The 22,494-nt window shown below is 38.3% G+C and overlaps 3 protein-coding genes across 3 annotated transcripts; 2 read left to right on the top strand and 1 right to left on the bottom strand.

Moving 5' to 3' along the window:
* Positions 1-11,278: 11,278 nt before the first annotated feature.
* On the bottom strand, positions 11,279-15,942 carry EMB2785 (elongation factor family protein). The gene is made up of 19 exons (XM_078969956.1): positions 15,592-15,942; positions 14,863-14,937; positions 14,572-14,722; positions 14,428-14,496; positions 14,163-14,335; positions 13,830-13,967; positions 13,609-13,734; positions 13,425-13,523; positions 13,213-13,333; positions 13,042-13,105; positions 12,911-12,965; positions 12,705-12,829; positions 12,543-12,616; positions 12,385-12,434; positions 12,215-12,301; positions 12,036-12,086; positions 11,881-11,964; positions 11,728-11,778; positions 11,279-11,627 (listed from the first exon to the last, which is right to left on the bottom strand). The coding sequence occupies exons 1-19, from the start codon at positions 15,940-15,942 to the stop codon at positions 11,544-11,546; spliced, it is 2,028 nt and encodes a 675-aa protein (XP_078826082.1). The 3' UTR covers positions 11,279-11,543.
* Positions 15,943-15,973: 31 nt separating this feature from the next.
* Positions 15,974-18,669, top strand: LOC145010452 (uncharacterized). The gene is made up of 5 exons (XM_078968991.1): positions 15,974-16,619; positions 17,075-17,586; positions 17,669-18,082; positions 18,181-18,307; positions 18,537-18,669. The coding sequence occupies exons 2-5, from the start codon at positions 17,076-17,078 to the stop codon at positions 18,667-18,669; spliced, it is 1,185 nt and encodes a 394-aa protein (XP_078825117.1). The 5' UTR covers positions 15,974-16,619; position 17,075.
* Positions 18,404-19,890, top strand: LOC145012567 (uncharacterized). The gene is made up of 3 exons (XM_078971366.1): positions 18,404-19,049; positions 19,142-19,260; positions 19,377-19,890. Exons 1-3 carry the CDS (start codon positions 18,926-18,928, stop codon positions 19,830-19,832), a joined length of 699 nt encoding a protein of 232 aa, XP_078827492.1. The 5' UTR covers positions 18,404-18,925; the 3' UTR covers positions 19,833-19,890.
* Positions 19,891-22,494: the final 2,604 nt, after the last annotated feature.

The raw sequence follows: 22,494 nt of genomic DNA on the forward strand, positions 1-22,494 counted from the left end.
ATGGCATCTAGCCAGTTGGGATCTCGCACACTGTCCTTCAAGGACTTCAGGGGCAGTGGTGTGCCGGATTTTCACGGGGCAAAGGACCCCATAGCTGCCAGGCGATGGATTGCAGACATTGAGTCTGTACGGTTGAATAGCTTCTGCCCTGAGGGGTCGAAGGTGAGATTTGCAGCAGCATGTCTGAGGGATCAAGCTAGGGATTGATGGGAGTCCGTTGGTGACTCGTTGGGAGCCTCAGCTGTCGAGGCTATGACCTGGTCGGACTTTGTGACCAGGTTCAGGGCAGAATTTGCACCAGCTGTCGAGCTTCAGCAGCTGGCTAGGGAGTTTTTAGATATGAGGCAGACGACAGAGACTGTGGCGGAGATCACTGCCAAGTTCCGGAAGAGGGCGTTGTTGGTGCCCCAGTTCGCAAGAGATGAGGATACGATGAGGACCCGCTATCATGACATGTTACGAGCTGATATTCGGGAACATGTCCGTTTTTCAGCTTGCCCTACCCTGGACACTATGATTGTCAGGGCAAGGGAGAGGGAGATAGATCTTGAGCACATCCGGAAGAGGAAGGCGGAAGAGGGTCATGTTATGGGGGCTTCGGGGAAGAAGCCCAAGGGACCAGATGCAGGGCCGAAAGGCCAACAGGGGCAGGGCCGCTATAGAAAATGCAGCAAGGCGCACAAGGGAGCGTGCAAGTCGGGATCATCAGGCCGCTAAAAGTGCGGCAAGTCAGGGCACTTTAGTAGGTATTGTATCACCCCTGCGCCTGTGATACAGATTTCCGAGTTGCTATGTTTCCATTGCATCCAGAGGGGCCACAAGAGGGCCAGTTGCCCCCAGTTGATAGCAGCATCGGCACCAGTAAAGGCGCCAGCTGCAGCGACCCTGCGGATCACGGATGGCCGACAGGGCAAGGCAGAGGCTCCAGTGGTGAGGAGTCGGGCATTTCAGTTGACTACCGCAGAGGCACGCACCGAACCCGATGTGGTGACGGGTATGCTTATTTCCCTCTATTTCATTTTCATACTGTTATGTTATTGATATGTGCTCTGTGTATATGCCTTAGGATCGTTCCATGTGAACGGTATCCCTGTTCAGGTGTTGTTTGACTCGGGTGCCACCCGATTGTTTGTTTCTATTGCGCTTAGCAAGAAGCTTTCTGAGTCTGCAGGCATGTTGGATTGCCCTTTAGAGGTAGAGATCGTCGATGATCGATCGGTGTGGGCATCAATGGTGTTCAGAGATTGCGTTCTGAGGTTATTCGAGGATCACTACTTGGTGGATTTGGTTCCCATTCCGTTGCATGGGAACAAGGTGATTATAGGCATGGATTGGTTGAGACCTAATAGGGCGGTGACAGATTGTGCATAGCAGCTAGTGCGAATCAGGACCCCAAGTGGGGGAGAGTTGGTGATCTACGGCGAGAGGCCACAACTTGGACCCACAGTCTGTTCAGCAGCAAGAGCTAGGCGCTACCTTCAGCAGGGTTGCGCAGGATAAGTCGTGTATGTTGTGGATACCCGGGAGGCGGGTAAGGCGACAGTGAACGAGGTTCCAGTGGTGTGATACTACACTGATGTGTTCCCAGAGGAGCTTCCTGGAATACCTCCGGAGCGACAGGTAGAGTTCAGGATCGACCTAGTCCATGGTGCGGCTCCGATAGCCAAGGCACCGTATCGGTTGGCTCCTCCTGAGATGTAGGAGTTGTCTACACAGCTACAGGAGTTGTTAGACAAGGGATTCATTAGACCGAGCAGTTCACCCTGGGGAGCCCCGATCCTGTTTGTGAAAAAGAAGGACGGGTCGCATCGGATGTGTATAGATTACCGGGAGCTGAACAAGGCAATAGTGAAGAACCGTTACCCACTCCCGAGGATTGACGACCTCTTTGATCAGTTGCAGGGAGCATCTTGGTTCTCCAAGATCAATTTGCGTTCAGGTTATCATCAGATGAGGGTCAGAGAGGAGGATGTGCAGAAGACTGTGTTTCGGATACGTTATGGTTATTATGAGTTTGTGGTGATGCCGTTCGGGCTCACCAATGCTCCTGCCGCATTCATGGACCTCATGAACCGCGTATGCAGACCGATGCTGGATCGATCTGTGATAGTTTTCATTAATGATATCTTTGTTTATTCCAAGACGCAGGAGGAGCACGAGGAGCATCTGAGAGAGGTTTTGGAGACTCTGAGGAGGGAGAGCTTGTATGCTAAGTTCTCCAAGTGCGAGTTCTGGTTGCGCGAGGTGTAATTCCTTGGGCACCTTGTCAACCAAAATGGTATACTGGTTGACCCGGCCAAGATAGAGGTCGTGATGAGATGGGAGGTTCTGAAGTCTCCATCCGAGATTTGGAGTTTCCTGGGTTTAGCGGGATACTATCGGAGATTCATTCAGGACTTCTCCATGATAGTCATACCCCTGACACGGTTGACTAAGAAAGTCGTAGTCTTTCGATGGGGGCCTGAGCAGTAGGCAGCATTCGAGGCTCTGAGATAGAGATTGTGCGAGGCGCCAATCGTAGCTATGCCATAGGGCGTAGAGGATTTTGTGGTATATTGTGACGCGTCCATTTCCGGGTTGGGCGTGGTGCTGATGCAGAGAGGGCACGTCATAGCCTACGCTTCGAGGCAGCTGAAGCCTCATGAGGCGAACTACCTGATGCATGATTTAGAGTTGGGGGTGGTGGTCTTTGCCCTCAAGATTTGGAGACATTACCTCTACGGGGTTCGGTGTACCATTTACACGGACCACAAGAGTTTGAGGTACCTCATGGATCAGCCGAATTTGAACATGAGGCAGCGTCGGTGGCTTGATGTGGTGAAGGATTATGATTGCGAGATCCTTTACCACCCGGAGAAGGCCAATGTGGTGGCTGATGCACTTAGCCGTAAGGCGGTGCCGATCAGGGATATTTGCATGCGGATAACAGTGGTGACTCCGCTTTTGGAGCAGATTCGGGAGGCCCGGCAGGAGGCCCTGAAGGAGGAACATCAGAAGAGTGAGCGCATAGTGGGTTAGGTTTCCTCCTTTGACTATGATAGCAGAGGATTATTAACATTACACCGTAGGGTATGGGTGCCATACCTCAGAGGCGTGCGCTAGATTTTGATGGAAGGGGCGTACAAATCCCGATTCTCCATTCATCCCGGGACAACGAAGATGTATAGGGATCTTCGTTTGGACTATTGGTGGCCCTGCATGAAGCGGGATGTGGCTTGGTACGTCGAGCGGTGTTTGACCTGCAGTAAGGTCAAGGCCGAACATCAGAGACCGCATGACAAGATGCAGTCGTTGGAAATCCCATTGTGGAAGTGGGAGGATATTACGATGGATTTTATCACGAAACTTCCCAGGACCGCATGAGGAGTGGATTCTATATGGGTCATCGTGGATCGATTGACCAAGAGCACCCATTTTTTTCCAATTCAGGATACCATCTCTTTCGAGAAGTTGGCCGACATCTATATCAGGGAGATAGTGGCGCGGCACGGGGTGCCAGTGCCAGTGATTTCAGACAGAGATGTGCATTTTACTTCCAGGTTTTGGAAGAAGTTTCATGATGAGTTGGGCACTCATCTGCATCTTTGCACTGCCTTCCACCCGCAGACGGATGGTCAGAATGAGCGGACCATCCAAACTCTTGAGGATATGTTGCGGGCATGCATGCTAGATTTCGGCGCCAATTGGGATACGTATCTTCCGTTAGCAGAATTTTCGTATAACAACAGTTACCATGCTAGTATTGACAGCCCAGCTTTCGAGATGCTCTACAGGAGAAAGTTTAGGACCCCGATTTGTTGGGGCGAGTTCGGTCAGCGTGTCATTGGGAGCACCGAAGTGGTGCTCAAGACGACAGAGTTGATCCAGCAGGTTCGTAGTAGACTGCAAACTGCGCATAGTCGGCAGAAGACTTACGCCGATAGGAGGCGTTCAGACTTGAAGTTTCAGGTGGGTGACATGGTCCTCCTGAAGGTATCACCCTGGAAGGGTGTCATTAGGTTCTGGAAGAGGGCAAGTTGGTTCCCAGGTTCATTGGTCCTTTTAGGGTTTTGGCCCCTGGTGGTTCGGGCCGCTTATCGATTGGATCTTCCAGGAGAGCTTAGCCCGATCCACAACACTTTTCATGTTTCTCAGTTGAGAAAGTGTTTGGTGGATGAGTCAGCAGTTGTACCATTGGAGGATATTAAGGTTGATAGCAACCTGAATTATATCGAGAGACCAGTTGCAATCTTAGATCGAAAGGCGAAGACCTTGAGGAACAAGGTGGTTCAGTTAGTGAAGGTGCAGTGACAGCACCGAAAGGGTTCGGAGTGAACATGGGAGGCAGAGGAGGAGATGAGGGAGCACTAACCCGAGTTATTTCTGGAGACATCAGACTTCAAGGACGAAGTCTAAGATAAGTGGGGGAGAATTATAACACCCCGTTCCTAGTACGTATTTATTTTTGATTAAATGTTCTTTTGGGAAGAGCTACTCGGCGAGTTGTAGCCCTAACTCCCCGAGTAGATGTCGAGTGGGTGCAGGCTTTAAGTAATCTAATCGGCGAGTCCACGCCTAGACTCGGCGATTAGGCCAATCAGGAGGAGACCCTAATCCTTAGGGTTTGCACCCTATTTAAACATCCTTACAGCCCCATCTCATCCCCCATCACCCTCATAGCATTCCTTATCGAAAACCCTAGCCTCCATTGGTAAGTTTAAGTGATTGTTGCCTTGTGAAGGGACTTTTGGTGCACTTTGGAGCAAGTGGAAGAAGGGAGAAGTTGAAGAGGTCAAGGAAGGGGACTTAGATCTAGAACACATTCATTTGTGGTCATCCATTCTGGTAATAAAGTTTCCACCTTGGTCATTGATCTATTAGATCTTGTTTGTCCCTAAATTGTTGCTTTTAAGCCCTAAAACCCCAAATCCTTGAAGAGAAACCTTATGGTTGGGTTATACTTCAGATCTGGACTCTCATTACCTTCTTGAAGTGTTAAGTTTCGGTCATATTTGTGATTAAGGTCCATCTTGAGATTAGAACCCCCGTTAAGATCTTAGTTTGGACATTTGAAGCCTCTAAAGCTATGCATGCACGTAAAGTTTGCAACTTTACGTGATAAGCATGCCCTAGAAGCCTTGATCTGTGGTTTGGAGCCGCTGCATGGCTCAAATTAGGTCTGTATAGAAAAAGGATTGAATGAACTCGGCGAGTAGAACGATGGACTCGGCGAGTCCTATGAAGATAGTCGTGGACTCGGCGAGTCTGATGAAGATTGACTTAGACTCAACGAGTTGTTCTTCAACTCGGCGAGTCAGATGAACTTGGACTTAGTATGTATGCATCGAGGAAGAACGCGTCGAGTCTTCGCTAAGCTCGACGAGTAGAAACGTGTGTAGAACTAGAACAGATGGAAGGGACTCGGCGAGTTGGCGAGCCAACTCGGCGAGTCCGGTCAACCGGGAAGTTGACTTTGACCAGGATGTTGACTTTGACCGGGAGTAAAATAGTCATTTTACCCTAAGATTAGTTATCAGTATCTGACTTTGTGTTTATGGAAATTGTAGCCGGGGAGTTCCGGTTCAGCAGTCAGGCGCTCAGCAAGCAGACTTTCAGCAGCTACTTCGAGGTGAGCTACCTTCCAGTAGCGGTGGGTCTAAGGCCACAATGCCAGCCCATTAGTAGGAATTGTATGATTAGATGATTGTCTCTGTGATATTCATCTAAGGTTGCCACCACCTGTGTTATGTTTATGTGTTTGTACAATATGATGCTATGTGCTAGCGATAGTAGGGGAGATAGTCCCCAGGTTACCAGTCAATAGGGCCGAAGGGGCAGTCATGCCCAGACATGCTAAATAGATTATGTGATACGTGTTGTGTGGTAGTGGTAGGGGTGAAATAGTCCCCAGTATCCGGTCGAAAGGACCGAAGGGGAGACCAGCACCCAGATATGCTAGTTAGTATCCGGTCGAAAGGACCGAAGGGGAGACCAGCACCCATATATGCTAGTCAGTATCCGGTCGAAAGGACTGAAGGGGAGACTAGCACCCAGATATGCTAGTCATTATCCGGTTGAGAGGACCGAAGGGGTAGGTCGGGCACCCAGATATGTCTAACAATATTTGTATGTTATATGGTTATTTGGTATGCGGTACGTTGGGGGAACTCACTAAGCTTCTTGCTTACGGTTTTTAGTTGTTGTTTCAGGTACCTCTTCAGCCAAGGGGAAGGAGTTGGTGCGGTAGCGACATATCACACACACGCTCTTGTTTTTCCGCACTATGAGACATTATGCGATTTGAACTCTGGTATTATTATGATTACGTTTTGGTTTACAAATGCGAGACATGTTTTATTAAATGATATGGTCGAATGATAATTTTTTTACTAACGTTTTGCAAATCAATTAATTAAAATGAAATATTTGGTCCATAATTTTTGGGATGTTACATGGGGGAGACTACAAGTTGATTTGTGTAGATCTATGTGTGTATGCATGATTTTGTGTGTTTTCATGATTTACTTGGTGATTATGTGTTGTTTACTTCATAAATCTAAAAATATGTTAAAAATATAAAGTTTATCACTTAGATATTAATAAAAACTATGAGAAAAGTATATGTTGTCATATAAACTTGCAGATCAGAGATTTATACACTCAAAATAGCAAAAACAAGTGTTGTGTTAAAAAAATCTATAACCTAAACTAAAAAAATCAGCTTTTAACATAAACGTTTTGGTCTAGTTATGGACTGTTTTCACCACCTTGATGGTAATATTTTTCAAACCTGTTTTACATGCAAAATGTTCAGGTTTATACCATTAAAATGACTACTCTCACGTGTTCATACGATTGTTCTACAATTTTTGGAAATTTTTACAAAACTGTCTATCATTTCAGGAAGGATTCCGGATCATTCTGTGAAAATGAACATTTTCACACTGGTTTGAGATTACTAAAAATTAGGAAGAAATTAGACTCATTTTCCAAACTCTCAGAGTTTACGGATCCAAATTTCGACTTACGATAATTTTTCTGTAATTATTCTAAAAATAGGAACAGAAAGGCCAAAAATCAGAAAATTATTTTAACTTACTAAGAGTGTTTATACTTGTGTTAGATGCAAGTTTATATGACTTATACATACTCTTAAAAACTTCTAGACTTGTTAACTTATGTGTATTTATATATATATATATATATATATATATATATATAATTACAATAAGTAAAACGAACAGAACAATAAGAAATGGGTTAAACACGGTATTTACTTTTGTATTGGACCTGAAATATAATACACAGGTTTAGTGGGTCTTAGTTGTTCTTTTACATGTCTATTGGGCCTATAACATCCATCATATGCTTAGTGGGTCTTAGTGGTCCTTTTACATGATTATTGTGCCTGAAATATAATACACATGTTTAGTGGGTCTTAGTTATCCTTTTACATGTCTATTGGGCCTGGAATTTACATTACATGTCATTTGTACATTTTTCTAGAATTTTTGGCAATTTTTACACCATTCAAATGACCACTTTCGCGTGTTCATACGATTGTTCTACAATTTTTGGCAATTTTTACAAAACTATCTATCATTTCAGGATGGATTCCGGACCAGTCTGTGAAAATGAACATTTTCACACTGTTTTGAGATCACTAAAAATTATAATAAAAATTAGGAAGAAAGTAGACTCATTTTCAGAACTCTCATAGTTTACGGATCCAAATTTCGACTTATGATGAGTTTTGTATAATTTTTCTAAAAATAGGGACAGAAAGGCCAAAAATCAGAAAATTGTTTTAACATACTAAAATTATTTATACTTTTGTTAGATGGAAGTTTATATGACTTATAACATCTAGACATGTTAACTTATGTGTGTGTGTGTGCGTGTGTGTGTGTGTATATATATATATATATATATATATGTGTGTGTGTGTGTGTGTGGGGGGGGGGGGGGGGTGATTACAAAAAGTGGTCCTTCTAACACAATTTGGCAAATACTTGGTATAAAACGAACAAAACAATAAGAAATGGGTTAAACAAGGTATTTACTTTTGTATTGGACCGGAAATATAATACACAAGTTTAGTGGCACGTAGTTGTCCTTTTACATGTCTATTAGGCCTAGAACATCCATCATATGCTTAGTGGGCCTTATGTAAGACCCGGTTCCTGGTACGTATGTAAATTCAAGTATTGTTGTATTGTACTCTAGGACTCAGTGAGTTGGAGTCCCAACTCGTTGAGTAGACTCGACATTATGCGGGGATTTTAAGTGACCTACTCAATGTGTCGGGAGACCGACTCGATGAGTAGGAGCTGTTTGGACAAAACCCTAATGTTTAGGGTTTGCGCCCTATTTAAACACTTTATCTCATCCCAAACCAGCCTCCATTACCCTTCCAACTTAGAGAAACCCTAGACTGAAACCCTAAACCCTTATTGAGTGTTCTTAAGCATTTTTGGTGCTTTTGGTGTGTGTTTGAAGTTAGAGAAGAAGAAGAAGCCTTGGAGGTTCAAGTAAAGCAAGGAGATTTAGAAGTTTTACTTCATTTGCAGCTCATTCAAGGTAAAAAGCTAGAACCTTAACCATCTATCTCTTAGTTTTTGATTTGGGGCTATTTCTACCCTTTTTGTGATTTTAGAGAAGCAAAAATCAGATTTTGTGGGTGTGCTTAGAGTTGTACTTCGGATCTGAGGCTATTGGGGGTCTTTATGGCATAAAGGTGCCAACTTTGTTTCCATAAACACACCATGCATCTTGTAGACCTCCTTTTATGGATTTTTGAGCCAAAGAGCCCATGCGTGTACATCAAGTTTGTAGCTTTACGTATGAAATGGACCCTAGGAGGCCAGATCTATGGTTTTGATGCGTTAAGACCCATTATAATCAACTGAATAATTTTGGACAAAGAAGGACTCGGCGAGTCGGGTCGCTTTTTCCCCCAAAAAGCCTTCTGGAAATGGTTTTGGTTGAGTGGTAGGAACACTCAGCCTGCTAGGGGTTTGTTTTGCACCTGGAAATCATAGGACTCGACGAGTGTATAAACAGACTCGGTGAGTCCAAGGCAATTTCCCAACCTCATGAAGGCGGAATTGACGAGTTCATGGAGAACTCGGCAAGTCAAAGGCTAGACTCATTCATTCGAATGAAGATGAACTCGGCGAGTTCAAGAACGAACTCAGCGAGTCGGTTGAAGGTAGTCAAAAGGTGTTGTTGAAGATGAACTGGTCGAGCTCTTGCTAGACTCGACGAGTAAGGATGAGATTATAGCAGTAGGTAGACATGTGGACTCGACGAGTTGGTGGATCAACTCGGCAGGTCAGGTCAATCAGATGTTGAATTTGACCAAAGTTGACCTTGACCAGGGTTTGACCTTGACTTTAACTGGGATTGGGTTGACCCTTGTAAGGGGGTTATGAGTATGTATTAGTAATCGAGAAAGGTTGTTGTGTAAGGATTGAGGATTAGAGACGAGTTGATTTCCGTGCCAATGACGATGCAGATACTACACTACATCAAGGTGCGTTACCTTCCAGTAGAAATGGGTCTAAGGCTACAACGCCGGCCCATCATCAGGAGTTGCTTGATAGATGTTGTCTTTGTGATAGTTATCTAAGTTTGCTGATTTATAAGTTTTGTTCTACACTGGACTATGAATCGAAAACACATTTATTATAAATTGTAAACATAAAATATAAAAAAAATTAAAAAATATATTTATAAAAGTAACCACTTTTGAATTTAATATTAAGAAAATAACCCAATTCTTTTATTTTTTTTAAACAATAACCAATTTTTTCTGAATGGGCATTTTGGAGTCAACATGATTCAAGTGGATCCCTAATATATACACTTTGGAACGTGGTGCCCAACAGATCTCGGAGTGACATTTTGGACTCTCCATATTTTCAAGATAACGACTTAATAATGGAGAGATTGCAGTGTTGAGGGTAAGTTTTTTTTTTCAATAACGTTTTGTTTACATATGACCAATTTAGATAGCATCAAATCGCAAGATAGAAAGATCAAAATATGTCTGGAATACGAAGATCGAGTCCTAACAATGTACAACTTGTCGACATGTGATAAATTTAGGGTGACAATATGCATATGTGTAGTTATCTTATATATTTAGGCATGTTTTCAAATTAAATTGATATTAGAAATCTAAACTAACTGGTAAATGTATGTGTCCAGAACTCGAAGAACTATTTTGGGGTTACCCAAAAAGTGGGATGTCGACTCACTCTCAATCTATTGTCTATGCAAAAAGTCATGAATGCCCTCTTCATTTTTATGATACAACATGTGATAAAAGCTGTCTAGTCTTGTGTGATCCCATTTTATCCCCGTTACAAACACAACCTACGGATCATTTCAAACGCATAATATTAATCCAAAGAAAAATGGGTAATTTACAATGTAGGAATAAAACTCTAGTACTGAAGATGGAGTCCTAAATAACCATCAAAACCGACGATATTTATGCATATGTAATAGTGAGGACTTCAAATGTGACTTTTCCTACTCAACAAATAATAAAAACAAAAATGAAATATTTTGGTATTTTGGACTTATAATAATGCAAACAAAAAAAAAAAAAAAAAAAAAAAAAAAAAAAAAAAAAGTAATATGTAGTTGAAGACGATGTTATAAAAAAAATGTCATTTTAAATTGCTTACATGAAAATAGTTCCAAGTATATCCATATGATGTTAAGTGATAGATTTAGCCGTCGGCCAAAATCCAAGTATAACAAAACGATTTGTTTATGATTAGCATAATCATTTGGATGCATATCTCCTCAAATGGTCCATAGACCATAAATCATAAAGTGAAATTTGATTGATATACATGAAAATATATTCTACAATTCACTAAGAACTAGTAAATTATACGTCATTAACAAAAATCTCCATGTCAAACATTTTAACATGAAAAAAAAATGAAAACTTTGACACTGATATCTACTTGACTTTCAACAATGGTTTCAAGGTTTTAATATCAATTTTTCAGTGTAAAATACAATAAAATAAGAAGGTAAAAGTTGGAGTTGATTGTAGGAAATATGTATACATGTTTCTATACATACATATGTGTGAAAGTATCTTTAATTATTATATATGAAAGTGTTGTAATATGAACCATTGAACAAGAAGTAAGAAGCCTTTGTTTACATTACCTTATTGTATTATTATATTAGTTTAGTACGTTATTATATTAACTATACTTAACTATTAAATCACGTTTTTATATTTATATATTATTTTAAAACTATATCTATATATTATAAGATAATTTATTTATTATTGATCAAAACTATAATCATACATTATACATTATAGTACAAATAACAAATGAAGTACAAATTATAAAAATATGATATCTGAGCTAGAACATTTCTTTTTAGGTGCGCATGAAAAACCACCTTTTATCTCTGCTGTCTTATAATTATTTTTCAAAAATGATTATACAGTAATCCTCCTCGTGATCTATAATTAAATTTGAAATAACAAAATTATCCATTAAAATGCATCGCATGAGTTGTTTTCACTCCTTGGGCCTTTTACTCATTGTTTTACGCTTGTTAGAATCCAAGTATCTCTTTCTTAACCGGATATGATGTGGTGTTACCTGCTCAAAGGGTACACGTATCATTTCAATTCATCAAATTCAAAATTCAGAAAATATAAATTGAGATTTCATACACGTATCATGTATACAGTATACTCACCTCAATTAGCTCATCAGATGCCACATAGCCTATAGCCTCTTCAAGTGTCATCTGCATATAAATTAATTAAATTAAAACCACATACATTTTTTATATCCACAAATCCTAAACTGATTTTTTTTTTTTTTTTTTAAAAGTGATTAAAAGACGTACTCTACGAGGAGGTGACAATTTAACATTCTCGTCTTTTCCGGCTGATCTTATATTTGTAAGTTCCTTGTTTCTTACAGGATTAACCTGTGAAAAAGATAATAATTAATTAATTAAATTACTCAAAAGTAATTTGAAAAATGTCATAAAAACATTACATCAAGATCTGTATCTCGTGAATGTTCACCAACAATCATCCCATCATATGCCTGCATCATATTCAATATTCATTCGTTACTTATTGATTATCATTTATCACAACACAAAAACAATATCATCATTTATTTTAATATATACATATATAGATTATTAATTTAAGAATATGTTTATTTATTACCTCAACTCCAGGACTCACAAAAAGCGTTCCACGTGGTTCCAAACTCATCAAGGCATAAGATGTCACTGTTCCACGTGCACATGATACCTGATATAATGTCGAGTTTTAATAAATTAAAAAAAAAAAAAAAAAAAAAAAAAAAAATTATAAGAGTAACAAGTGATGTTTACCAACACTCCTTTCCTGACGTTTCCAAGTGGGCCCCGATATTTTTCATAAGCTATAAAAATGTCAAATGGAAATTCACATTTCTTCTTATTCCAAAAATATGCTTTCGTATTTTTTTTATATTCGAAAAAATAAAAATGAGCAAACATTATATACATACCCATGAATGCACGATGCATAAATCCTGTGCCACGTGTGTCACTGCTGAACACGCTTCTGTAACCAACCAGTCCCCTGAAGTCTTACAAAAAAAACGTAAGCAGCTTCTTTTTATCACTTTTTGAAAGAAAAAAAAAAAAGTTAATAAAATGACGAAACTGACCTTGAAGGACAAGTTAATGTCATTCTAGTCCTGCCAAAGTTTCCAGCCACAGGGCCCATGTCAGTAACCTCAGCTCGCCTGTGAGAAAGCGCTTCCATCACCATTCCCACATGCTCTTCATTCACCTTAAAAAAATCCATATCATTAAGTAAAAGAAATACAAATACAAATAGTAAATCAATTTTTTATTTTATTTTATTTTTTACCTCAATAGTTACTTCCTCAATTGGCTCTAGCTTCACACCTTTCTCAATCTTGTACCTAACATATTACACAAATAACAATCATTATGAACCCTAAAAGTTCATATTACAAGTAGAAGATAGAGAAAGCTTACATAACTCTTGGAGGAGATACAGAAAGCTCAAAATTTTCACGCCTCATATTCTCAAGCAAGATGCCTGTTATATACACAAAGTGAATGAAGTTAAGCATACATAATAATTCTTTGTTGATTTTTTAAAGAATATGATGATGAATTAAAGAGTATATGATAATATGATATGACCTAATTGAAGTTCTCCTCTTCCTTGAACTTCATATGATTCTGCTAAACCAGGGATTACATTTATTGCTAAGTTTGTTTCTGCTTCAGCCAATAATCTATCACCAATCTTTCCTCCAGTTAACTACACACATTAAACATGATGACGTGTACACAAACTACAAGAAGAAGAAGAAGAAGAAGAAGAAGAAGAAGAAGGGTTATTTTTGTCATACTTGAGAGCCATCAAGTCCAGCTAAAGGAGAATCATTGACACCAAAAGTCATGGAAATGGTGGGAGGATCCAATTCAACAGTGGGCAATGCAGTCATTACCTAATTTTAAACAATAAATTTCGTTATAAAAATCAATAATACAAGATTTTTTTAACATAATTAATTAATAGTAAATTAGTAATACCTCAACATTTGCTATTGTATGTCCAATTGATGGACTCTTTAATCCTGCCATTGATATAATATCACCAGCTCCAGCAGATTCAACATCAAATGAAATCATTCCTTTGTTTTTTCTTAGCTTCACAACCTAATAAATGTGTACATGTATTTAACGATTAAAAAATAATAATAATCTTTTTTCTTATAATAAATACAATTAGTATATTACATATGATCACATACTTTTCCTTCTTCAATTTTTATGACACCAGAGTCTGTGTCACGTAGCCCATGAACTCTGTCATTGATACGGATAACACCAGATGTAATACGCCCAGTCAAGATACGTCCCACATAATCATCTTTTTCCATCATAGAAACCTGAAAAAAGACCAATTTACCCTCCTATCTAAAATCTGCTCATTCATTTGTTTATTACAACATCCTACTTTCATTTCATCCTATTACAATACTGTGATGTTGTTTATATTTTTCAAATGTAGAAAAGAGTTATATCAATAATATGAATAATACAGAAAAAAATGAATATATATAATGCAATGAGAGTTAACAAACCAGCATCTGGAAAGGTTCATCAAGACTTGCAGTTGGTGGAGGGACATATTTGACAATTGCATCAAGCAATGAAGACATATTCTTGGCATCATCTGGAGGATTCTTGGTGTATGTTAATGAAGCCCAACCTTCTTTAGCAGAAGCATATAAAACTGGGAAGTCAAGTTGCTCCTCTGAAACATAAATTTCATACATTCTTTTCAGAAAAAAAGAAAAGGGAAATCAAGAACATGATGAGCAATGAGCATGATAGATTGATAATCACCTGTTGCACCAAGGTTTGCAAAGAGATCGAATACCAAGCTCTCAACTTCATCACACCTCTCCTCACTAACTGCATGGAAGATTGATAAAAAAAATTAGTAAAAAGTGAATCTTTTATATATATGAATATGTAGAAAGGTTATACCTGAAGGTCTATCTACTTTGTTTAAAAGTAGAATTGGTCTTAAACCATATCTTAATGCTTTAGCTAGAACAAATTTTGTTTGTGCAAGTGGCCCTTCACCAGCATCCACAACTAATATGGCTCCTTCAACCATGCCAACAACTCGCTCCACCTTTCAGAAAGATAGAAAAGAAAAAAAGAAAAAGAAAAAAAGAAAAAGAAAAAGTGGCTTAAGGGATTAAGTCATGTGTCCCTATTTAGTCCATTAAGTGAAAAAGGAGCAGCATCTTATTTTTCTTGGCTAATACATACCTCACCACCAAAATCTGCATGTCCAGGTGTATCAACCATGTTTAGCTCATTTTCCTTCCATGGAATGCATGTAATCTATAAAAGATTAAAAGAATATAAAAGATAACAACAAGTTGAAACTCATATATCTAGAAATGTATTAGTATACTTAACAACAAAATCATCTTAGAAATGTAAGATGTATCGAGTATAAAGAAAAGGTACAAACTCACTATACTATGTAACACCCCTATCCTGGAGTTATGGAGACCCAAGTCACAACAACCTCATGATCAACTTAAAACCATGGTTGAAGTTATTGGTAGTCATAGGCGACACCTTAAGGCTTGTAAGTGGCTCACAGTTGTCATTCTCTATCTCCGTGTGAGACAGGTTATTACATATTGTTAACAGAGTGTAACTGGTAGCAATATGAAGCAGAAGCTTCTATTTATATTTCATGTTCTTATGTTCACTGAGCCATACTATTGGATTGCTTCTTGGATCTAAACTAACAAGATTCAGCTTATGGATTAGTTGATTCATAATTGAGCAAATGAAGAGATGGAATTTGGATAAAGAGAATCATCATTTCTAAAAGGAAATTAATCATTTCTAAAAGGTATTCTATCTATCTTGCTCAGTCATAACAATATACAAAGTTCGCTTATTATTCTTGTAAATTAAAGAATTCTGAAAAGCATAAGTTTAGCTACCTTTAGAATATCAGTTAATGAAAAGTGTATGTACCTTGGAAGCGATGGTGATTCCACGCTCCTTCTCAAGCTGATTGGAGTCAAGTGCGCGTTCATGTGGGATGTCGGAGCCGCACTGGCGAAGTAGACGATCCATAAGAGTGGTCTTGCCATGATCGACATGAGCAATCACCGCTACGTTGCGGAGCCGATTAGGATCCAGCGCGCCGCCAGGAGCAGTCGCGGTGGCAGCAGCTGCTGCTGTGGCGACGGAGAAGGAGCGTGAGATGCCTGCGGCGCGTACATGTATGAATGGTTTGAGATATGAAGACGGGGAGTGGTACGCGGAGGAGGAGATGGATTTTCTGGTGGTGGACCAGAGAGCACGAACCAGAGGTCCGACCATTTTGGTTTCGCGGTGGCGATGCTCTGTGTCCGAATCTGTTTTCAGGGCGATGGGGTTTTAGGGGTTATGGAAGGGTAGACCCGGGGATACTCTGGATATATCCAAATAAGTACGTGGGTTGAACCCATATAACCGAACTTACTTGTATGAGCTTATGATTTCTTATTTGGATCCGGGAAACCGGACGAAACTGTATCAGAACCGGAACCCGATGAAAACGTTCAGGTCGAGCCGGAACCGGGACCTTGGTTTTAAAAAAGCGGCGCTTTGGACCGCTTAAAGCGTTAGGCGCTCATATGAAAATCAAAAACGCTTTTGAATTAGTAATGCGCTTATTAGCACTTTTGGTGCTTTCAGATTGCTTTACTCACCGCTTTAGTCGGCGCTTTTGGTGCTTTGTTCGATTTGGTAAAGCGGCGCTTATTAGCACTTTTGGTATACGGGCTTATTTAATTAGCTGGGCCAGGTTTAGTGTATTTTTAATTAGATACGTAGGAAGTAGGGTTATTAAAATAAGAATTCATCCGTCACAACACAAAGACAACATCAGTAGGCGGGAAAACGTTTCTTCTTCTCCATATTCATCTTCAGCCTCCTGTCCTCCTCTCTCCTCTGAATTCTGAACACAACGGTTGGAACTTGGAATCAAGTGAAGCAACATTCAAGATCAAAACAAGGTACATATTCGATTTTTTATGTTGCTAATAATTTTTCTACTCTAATTCTGAATAGTGATTTGTGAATACAATGATTTTAATGATCTTTCAAGTTTCATCTACTTACTTCTTCTTTCTTCTTCTGTTATTACTTATTAATCAGTTACTCATAAGTCATAACTGACATCTGTTATTCTGTTATGTTATCACATCTGTTATTCTGTTGTTAATATTACTTATTGGATGATCTTATTTTTACTAGTTAGTCACGTAGTTAGTTCATAGTTGTTAAATCATTAAATGTTATCACATGATGTCTTGATCTGAACAGTTAAATCATTAATTGTTCCTTTGAACTTAACTGTTATGTTACATTGTTACTTACTTGCTTGCATGTTAGCATGTGTAGAGTGTAGACTATATAAAGTAGAAACAAATAACACTAATACATAATGATATATAATGTTATTTTACAGGATGGGTTCTACAAATAGTGGATCAGATGACCCGGTTAAGAAATACGGGGTACAAGATCCAACTAATAAAAACAACTTTACATGCAATTTCTGTGGACAAGTGGTGAAGGGAGGTGTATTTCGCTTCAAACATCATATGGTTGGTGGTTATAAGGACGTAAAGAAGTGTCCGAATTGTCCGGGACATGTACAAGAAGAAATAAAAGCATATTTGGAAAAGAAACAGAATTTAAAAGCTCAACAACAAATGGAACAAGCACGATTCCAGATGTATGAACCTGATGAATATGATGATGTTGGTGAGGAAGATGTTGAAATAGGCAGTAGTAGGAAAATGCCCCCTCCAAAAAAACCAAAGCAAAAAGGCCCTATGGACACATACTACACCCCTAATCCGCATGAAGTCGTCAAAAGTAGGAAAGGAGGGAGACAACAAACAATCAATGAAGTATGTCAAAAGGATCTTAGGGATAAAGTTTGCCGTGAGATTGCGAGATGGTTTTACGATGCAGGTATAATTTATTTTTGATGCCTTGTTGACTTTATTTAATAACAATTTATATTCATTAATTGGTATATACTTTATTGCTTCAGCCATTCCTTACAATGCCACGACATATAATAGCTTCAAACTCATGGTTGAAGTTATTGGACAGTTTAGCCTTGGGATGAAACCACCGAGCATGTATGAGTTACGAGTCCCTCTGCTTAGGAATGAAGTACAGGATGTGAAAATCCAGATTCTTGAGCATGAACAAGAATGGGCAGAAAAAGGTTGTTCAATATTATCTGATGGATGGCGTGATTCAGTGGTGCAAAAGGATATCACAAACTTCATGGTAAACTCTCCAAAGGGTTCGGTGTTTGTGAAATCAATCGAAACAGTTTCGGATGTATCAAAGGATGCAAATTTGTTATTTCATGTTCTGGATAAGATGGTGGAGGAAGTTGGAGAAAAAAACGTAGTACAAGTTGTAACTGATAACACTTTAGTATATGTAAAGGCAGGTAAGAGTTGTAACTTGTATATGCATGTTAATATTAAGTTGTTTTTGTTAATGTCTTATAATTTCTAAATTCTAATTTTCTGTCTATAAACTTTGTAGGGAAGTTGTTGGAAGCCAAAAGAGAGCATCTTTATTGGACACCATGTGCTGCTCATTGCTTGGATTTGATGTTGGAGGACATTGGAAAAAAGGTTCCTAAGGTGAAAATTGCAATAAAGAAGGCTATGTTAGCAATTGGCTATATATATATATATATATATATATATATATATATATATATATATATATATATATATATATATATAGTCATGTTCCTGTTGTGAACTTGATGAGAAAGTTCACAAAAGAAAGAAACTTGCATAGGCCAGTTGTAACTAGATTCGCCACATCTTTTATCACACTTGCCCAAGTCCACAAACAAAGACACAACCTGAAGAATATGGTGATTTCTGCAGAGTGGGAAAAGGCAAAGTGGTCCAACAAAGATCAAATTGCAAAAAAAGTAAAAACCTACTTTATGCAAGATTCATTTTGGAGGAATGTTTTGTAAGCTCTCAAGTTAACCAACCCTTTAGTCAAAGTTCTTAGGTTAGTTGATGGAGAAAAGTATCCAACAATGGGCTATATTTATGAGGCTATGGATAGGGCTAAAGAAGCTATTCGTGATAGTTTTTCCAATGCGGATGACTACAAGACAGCTTTTCAAATCATTTATCAAAGGTGGGAATGTCAACTGCATAAACCTCTACATGCAGCAGGACATTTTTTGAACTCGGGGATATTTTATAAGGATACTATTGGGGTGGCTTGTGAATAAGTGGAACAAGGGTTATATGGTTGCATTATGAGACTTGTTCCAGACCAGCAAGTTCAAGACAAGATTTCTGCAGAGTTAGATAAATACCGGAATGCAGAAGGACTATTCGGTCATCCTATGGCTATTACGCATAGGAAAACAAAAGCACCAGGTAACAAAATGATATTATAAGTTCTTAACCAACTTTTTTTTGGTAATTTCTATTCTTATTTTCTTACTTTGTTTTTAACTTTTGATTATTAGCTGACTGGTGGGCATCATATGGATCTTCGGCGCCTAATCTTAAAAAGTTTGCCATACGGGTCCTTAGTCTAACTTGTAGTGCTACAAGTTGTGAGAGAAACTGGATTGTTTTTCAACACGTAAGTTTTATTGTATCCATTTAAAAAAAATTGTTTTCCTAAATGAGAATATGTTTTTTTTTCTTATTTTAGTTATTTCATGATTTTTCTTACTTTAATTACTTTCATTCTTGTAGCTTCATACGAAGAAACGAAATAGATTGGCACAATCAAGATTAAATGACATGGTGTTTGTCAAATTCAATCGTGCCTTAGATCGTCGAGTTAAAGATAAGGAGAAGGATCCTATTCTTTTACAAGAGATTGATGAAAGTAATGAGTGGTTGATGGGAAGACTTAAAGAGGAGAATGATGATGATATAGTATTTGTTGGTAAAGATCTTACTTGGAGAGATGTGGCTAACGCATCAGGTGCTTATGAGCCTAGTTATCTAACTAGATCGAGAGTGCAAAATGATGGAGCGGAGCCATCGGGTAGTGATAAGGGAAAAGCTCCAGAATCTAGTCAACGATCTGGATTTTGTTTGGTGGATGAAGAGGTGGAAGAGGATATCGGAAGTGATTGTGGAGGAGATGATAGTGTTCAAATTGACAATGATGATGACCATTTCGCGTATTTTTTGTTTTTATGATTAAGGATTAGGAATTTAGGACTTAAGTTCTGCTTTTTTTTATCATCATGCCTATGCTACTTTTAACTTTTGAAATTGATGCCTTATGCAATATATAAGATATGTTTTTTTAAGTATTTATATATAATTTCTATATTTTAATTTTTTTTAATAACGGGCGCTTCGTGTGCTCTAAGCGGGCGCTTTCGCTTAGCGCTTAGCGCTTTTACTCCCAAAGCCCAAAGCGCTTTGAGGCGCTTTACGCTATTTAAAACCTAGACCGGGACGATATTTTTGTGGATTTTTGGAACTGGAAAACGGTAGAACCAGCAAAAACTGAAACCGTATGTTATTACTTCTCGATGATCAATTCCAACATTAAAGACACGGCAAGAACCAGTAGGAGCTGGGAACCGGTAGAACCGGAACTGGCAGAACAGGTGGTCCGATTGGGTTCTTAATTTCGGCCGACTTCGGTTCCCAGGCCGGATTAGACTTAACAGTATAAATTTCAATAAATCTGATTTTTATTTTGAAAATTTAATATTGTCTATGGTTAAAAAAAATTAAAATGGAACCTGACATACGTATTGCAAACCTTACGTACATATTGTGAATTTGACATATGTACTGTGAACCTAACACTATGTCCAATTCTCTATATAAACTACATAAAATCAAGCAAATAACATTCTAATATTGTATGTTGTGGAAGCTCTTCAATTAAATCCAACACATGTCAATATGTGATTGTGTAAGTTTAGAAATTATAAGGACCTCGAGGACCAACAATAATCCGGAAAGAAAACTTTATGTGTCCAAAAATGGTATGTTATTTTATTATTTTTCCTTCTTCTCGTTAACCTTAAACAATTGTTTCTTAATTTCACATGGACCATATTGTGGGTTTGTTTTTTGGTTTGATGATGAAAAGGGTTATAACAGTTATCGATTGGTTAGGTCGATGAAAGATCTTGAAAGGCAAAATAGGAACATGAAGATATGCTTAGTTAGTAGTTGGGTTTTGTTATTGTGTGTAATTATTTACAAGCTGTAATGTTAAGTTCGGATGTGTTTTTACATGTAGGGATTATGTTAGTTTGCTATGTATTTGTTGGTTACAAAGTTCTCCATTAGATGACTAGTGAAGGCATGGCTTGAGAAGACCCACTTGCATATGTGATTGATACCTTGTGACATGATATATATATATATATATATATATATATATATATAAAGAGAGAGAGTGAGTGAGTGAGAGAGAGAGAGATATGTTAGCACCTTAAATCAAATGATCTGATATCAACATGATGTGAGCCCATAAGTCTTTCGTTCGATCCGATATCTATAAGGTTGAGCCCAAAAATCATTAAATCAATTTTGACTCGGTATCTACTCTGGTTCGTCATCGCTATACGAATACTTTTCTGATGTTCTTGTCTTGCATTTTGATCAACGTGTTCTTGAGTTTCGTTTTCGATTCAACGTTCTTGTTAATTAATTAGAGTTATTCATGAATCTAAACTTGTGAATCGATTAGCTTTGATTTGTTCTATTACAAATCGATTATGATCAAGTTGAAGTTGAGAAATTGTCAATCGGTTTTTTGGTTTTGATGAATATCGTTAAGAATATTTGAATATGATGAATAACAGTTGAATAATCACTTTTTGATATGAAGTCTAATGTTAGAATCATCAATTTTGTGTTTTTTGAACATTGAATTCGAAAAGCCAAACTCAAAAAAAGTCAAAATCAGAGTCTCAAGTATTGATTCTATGAATTATTGAAGGTTGAAATTGGTTGATACAAGTCGAACTTGGGTTGTATGATATCGAAATAGTGTTTAATTGGAGTTTAATTTCGAAATTGAATGAGTTTGGGTTCTTAGGGTCGAACACTATGAATGGGTTCATGTTCGCATTGTTGAATGTGATTTGGAAATCGAACCTCTTGTGAAATAAGGAGACATGGTGTTGAGAAAAGTTGATTTCGACATGTAGTATCAATTTTGGTTTGAAATTGGATCATGGTGTCGAACATATTTGGACTAATGTTGGCTTGAGAATGAAGGTCTGGATTCATGGTCAACGGGAAGTTTCGGAGTCGTTATTTGTTGTTTGGCATAATTAAAACCGAAATCAGTTTTGTAATGGGTAGATTAGCTTGACATCAAAGTTACTTGGTTAATGTTGTTCATTGTGTGTGACATCCTCAAAATCTAGGCTAGAAAAGACCGATTTCATTTATGCTTTTTTAAAATAATTTCAGAGTAAATCCTTTCGATTTAAAAAAGTTGCGGAATTTGTTCCCAAAATCAAAATATGATAAAATAATATTTATCAAAGCATTTCATCAAGAGATGCATTTTCATTATATAATCAAAACTCGGGATGTCATGTTCCGATACAGACCATAAAGCATAAACGATAACATTACAAGTCATTCAACAAATATATACATATACAGACTTGTAAAAAAAACAACTTCATGATTCATCCATCTTATGTCCCCGCTCCACTACCTGTAATACAAATAAATTGAGTGGGTCAGGCTTGGGAGCCTGGTGAGCATATAGGGTTTCCAACCCACAATAAATAATTATATTTAATTTCACCAACCAATAATAACCCGATTACCCATTCCCGTTATCCTCACTTTATGTCCCCAAAACAACATCTAT

This window comes from Lactuca saligna, chromosome 8, assembly GCF_052625555.1.
Source record: "Lactuca saligna cultivar CGN05327 chromosome 8, ASM5262555v1, whole genome shotgun sequence".
NCBI classification, from domain to species: Eukaryota; Viridiplantae; Streptophyta; class Magnoliopsida; order Asterales; family Asteraceae; genus Lactuca; species Lactuca saligna.

Coding starts and splice junctions, on each gene's coding strand:
- LOC145010452 (XM_078968991.1), top strand. CDS start 17,076: ATGGGTTCTACAAATAGTGGATCAGATGACCCGGTTAAGAAATACGGG. Junction 18,083..18,180: donor TTTAGTATATGTAAAGGCAG/GTAAGAGTTGTA, acceptor TAAACTTTGTAG/GGAAGTTGTTGGAAGCCAAA. Junction 18,308..18,536: donor ATTGCAATAAAGAAGGCTAT/GTTAGCAATTGG, acceptor TGATTTCTGCAG/AGTGGGAAAAGGCAAAGTGG.
- LOC145012567 (XM_078971366.1), top strand. CDS start 18,926: ATGAGACTTGTTCCAGACCAGCAAGTTCAAGACAAGATTTCTGCAGAG. Junction 19,050..19,141: donor TAGGAAAACAAAAGCACCAG/GTAACAAAATGA, acceptor TTTGATTATTAG/CTGACTGGTGGGCATCATAT. Junction 19,261..19,376: donor ACTGGATTGTTTTTCAACAC/GTAAGTTTTATT, acceptor TCATTCTTGTAG/CTTCATACGAAGAAACGAAA.
- EMB2785 (XM_078969956.1), bottom strand. CDS start 15,942: ATGGTCGGACCTCTGGTTCGTGCTCTCTGGTCCACCACCAGAAAATCC. Junction 12,617..12,704: donor ACATTAACTTGTCCTTCAAG/GTCAGTTTCGTC, acceptor GTAAGACTTCAG/GGGACTGGTTGGTTACAGAA. Junction 11,779..11,880: donor AATTGTCACCTCCTCGTAGA/GTACGTCTTTTA, acceptor ATTTATATGCAG/ATGACACTTGAAGAGGCTAT.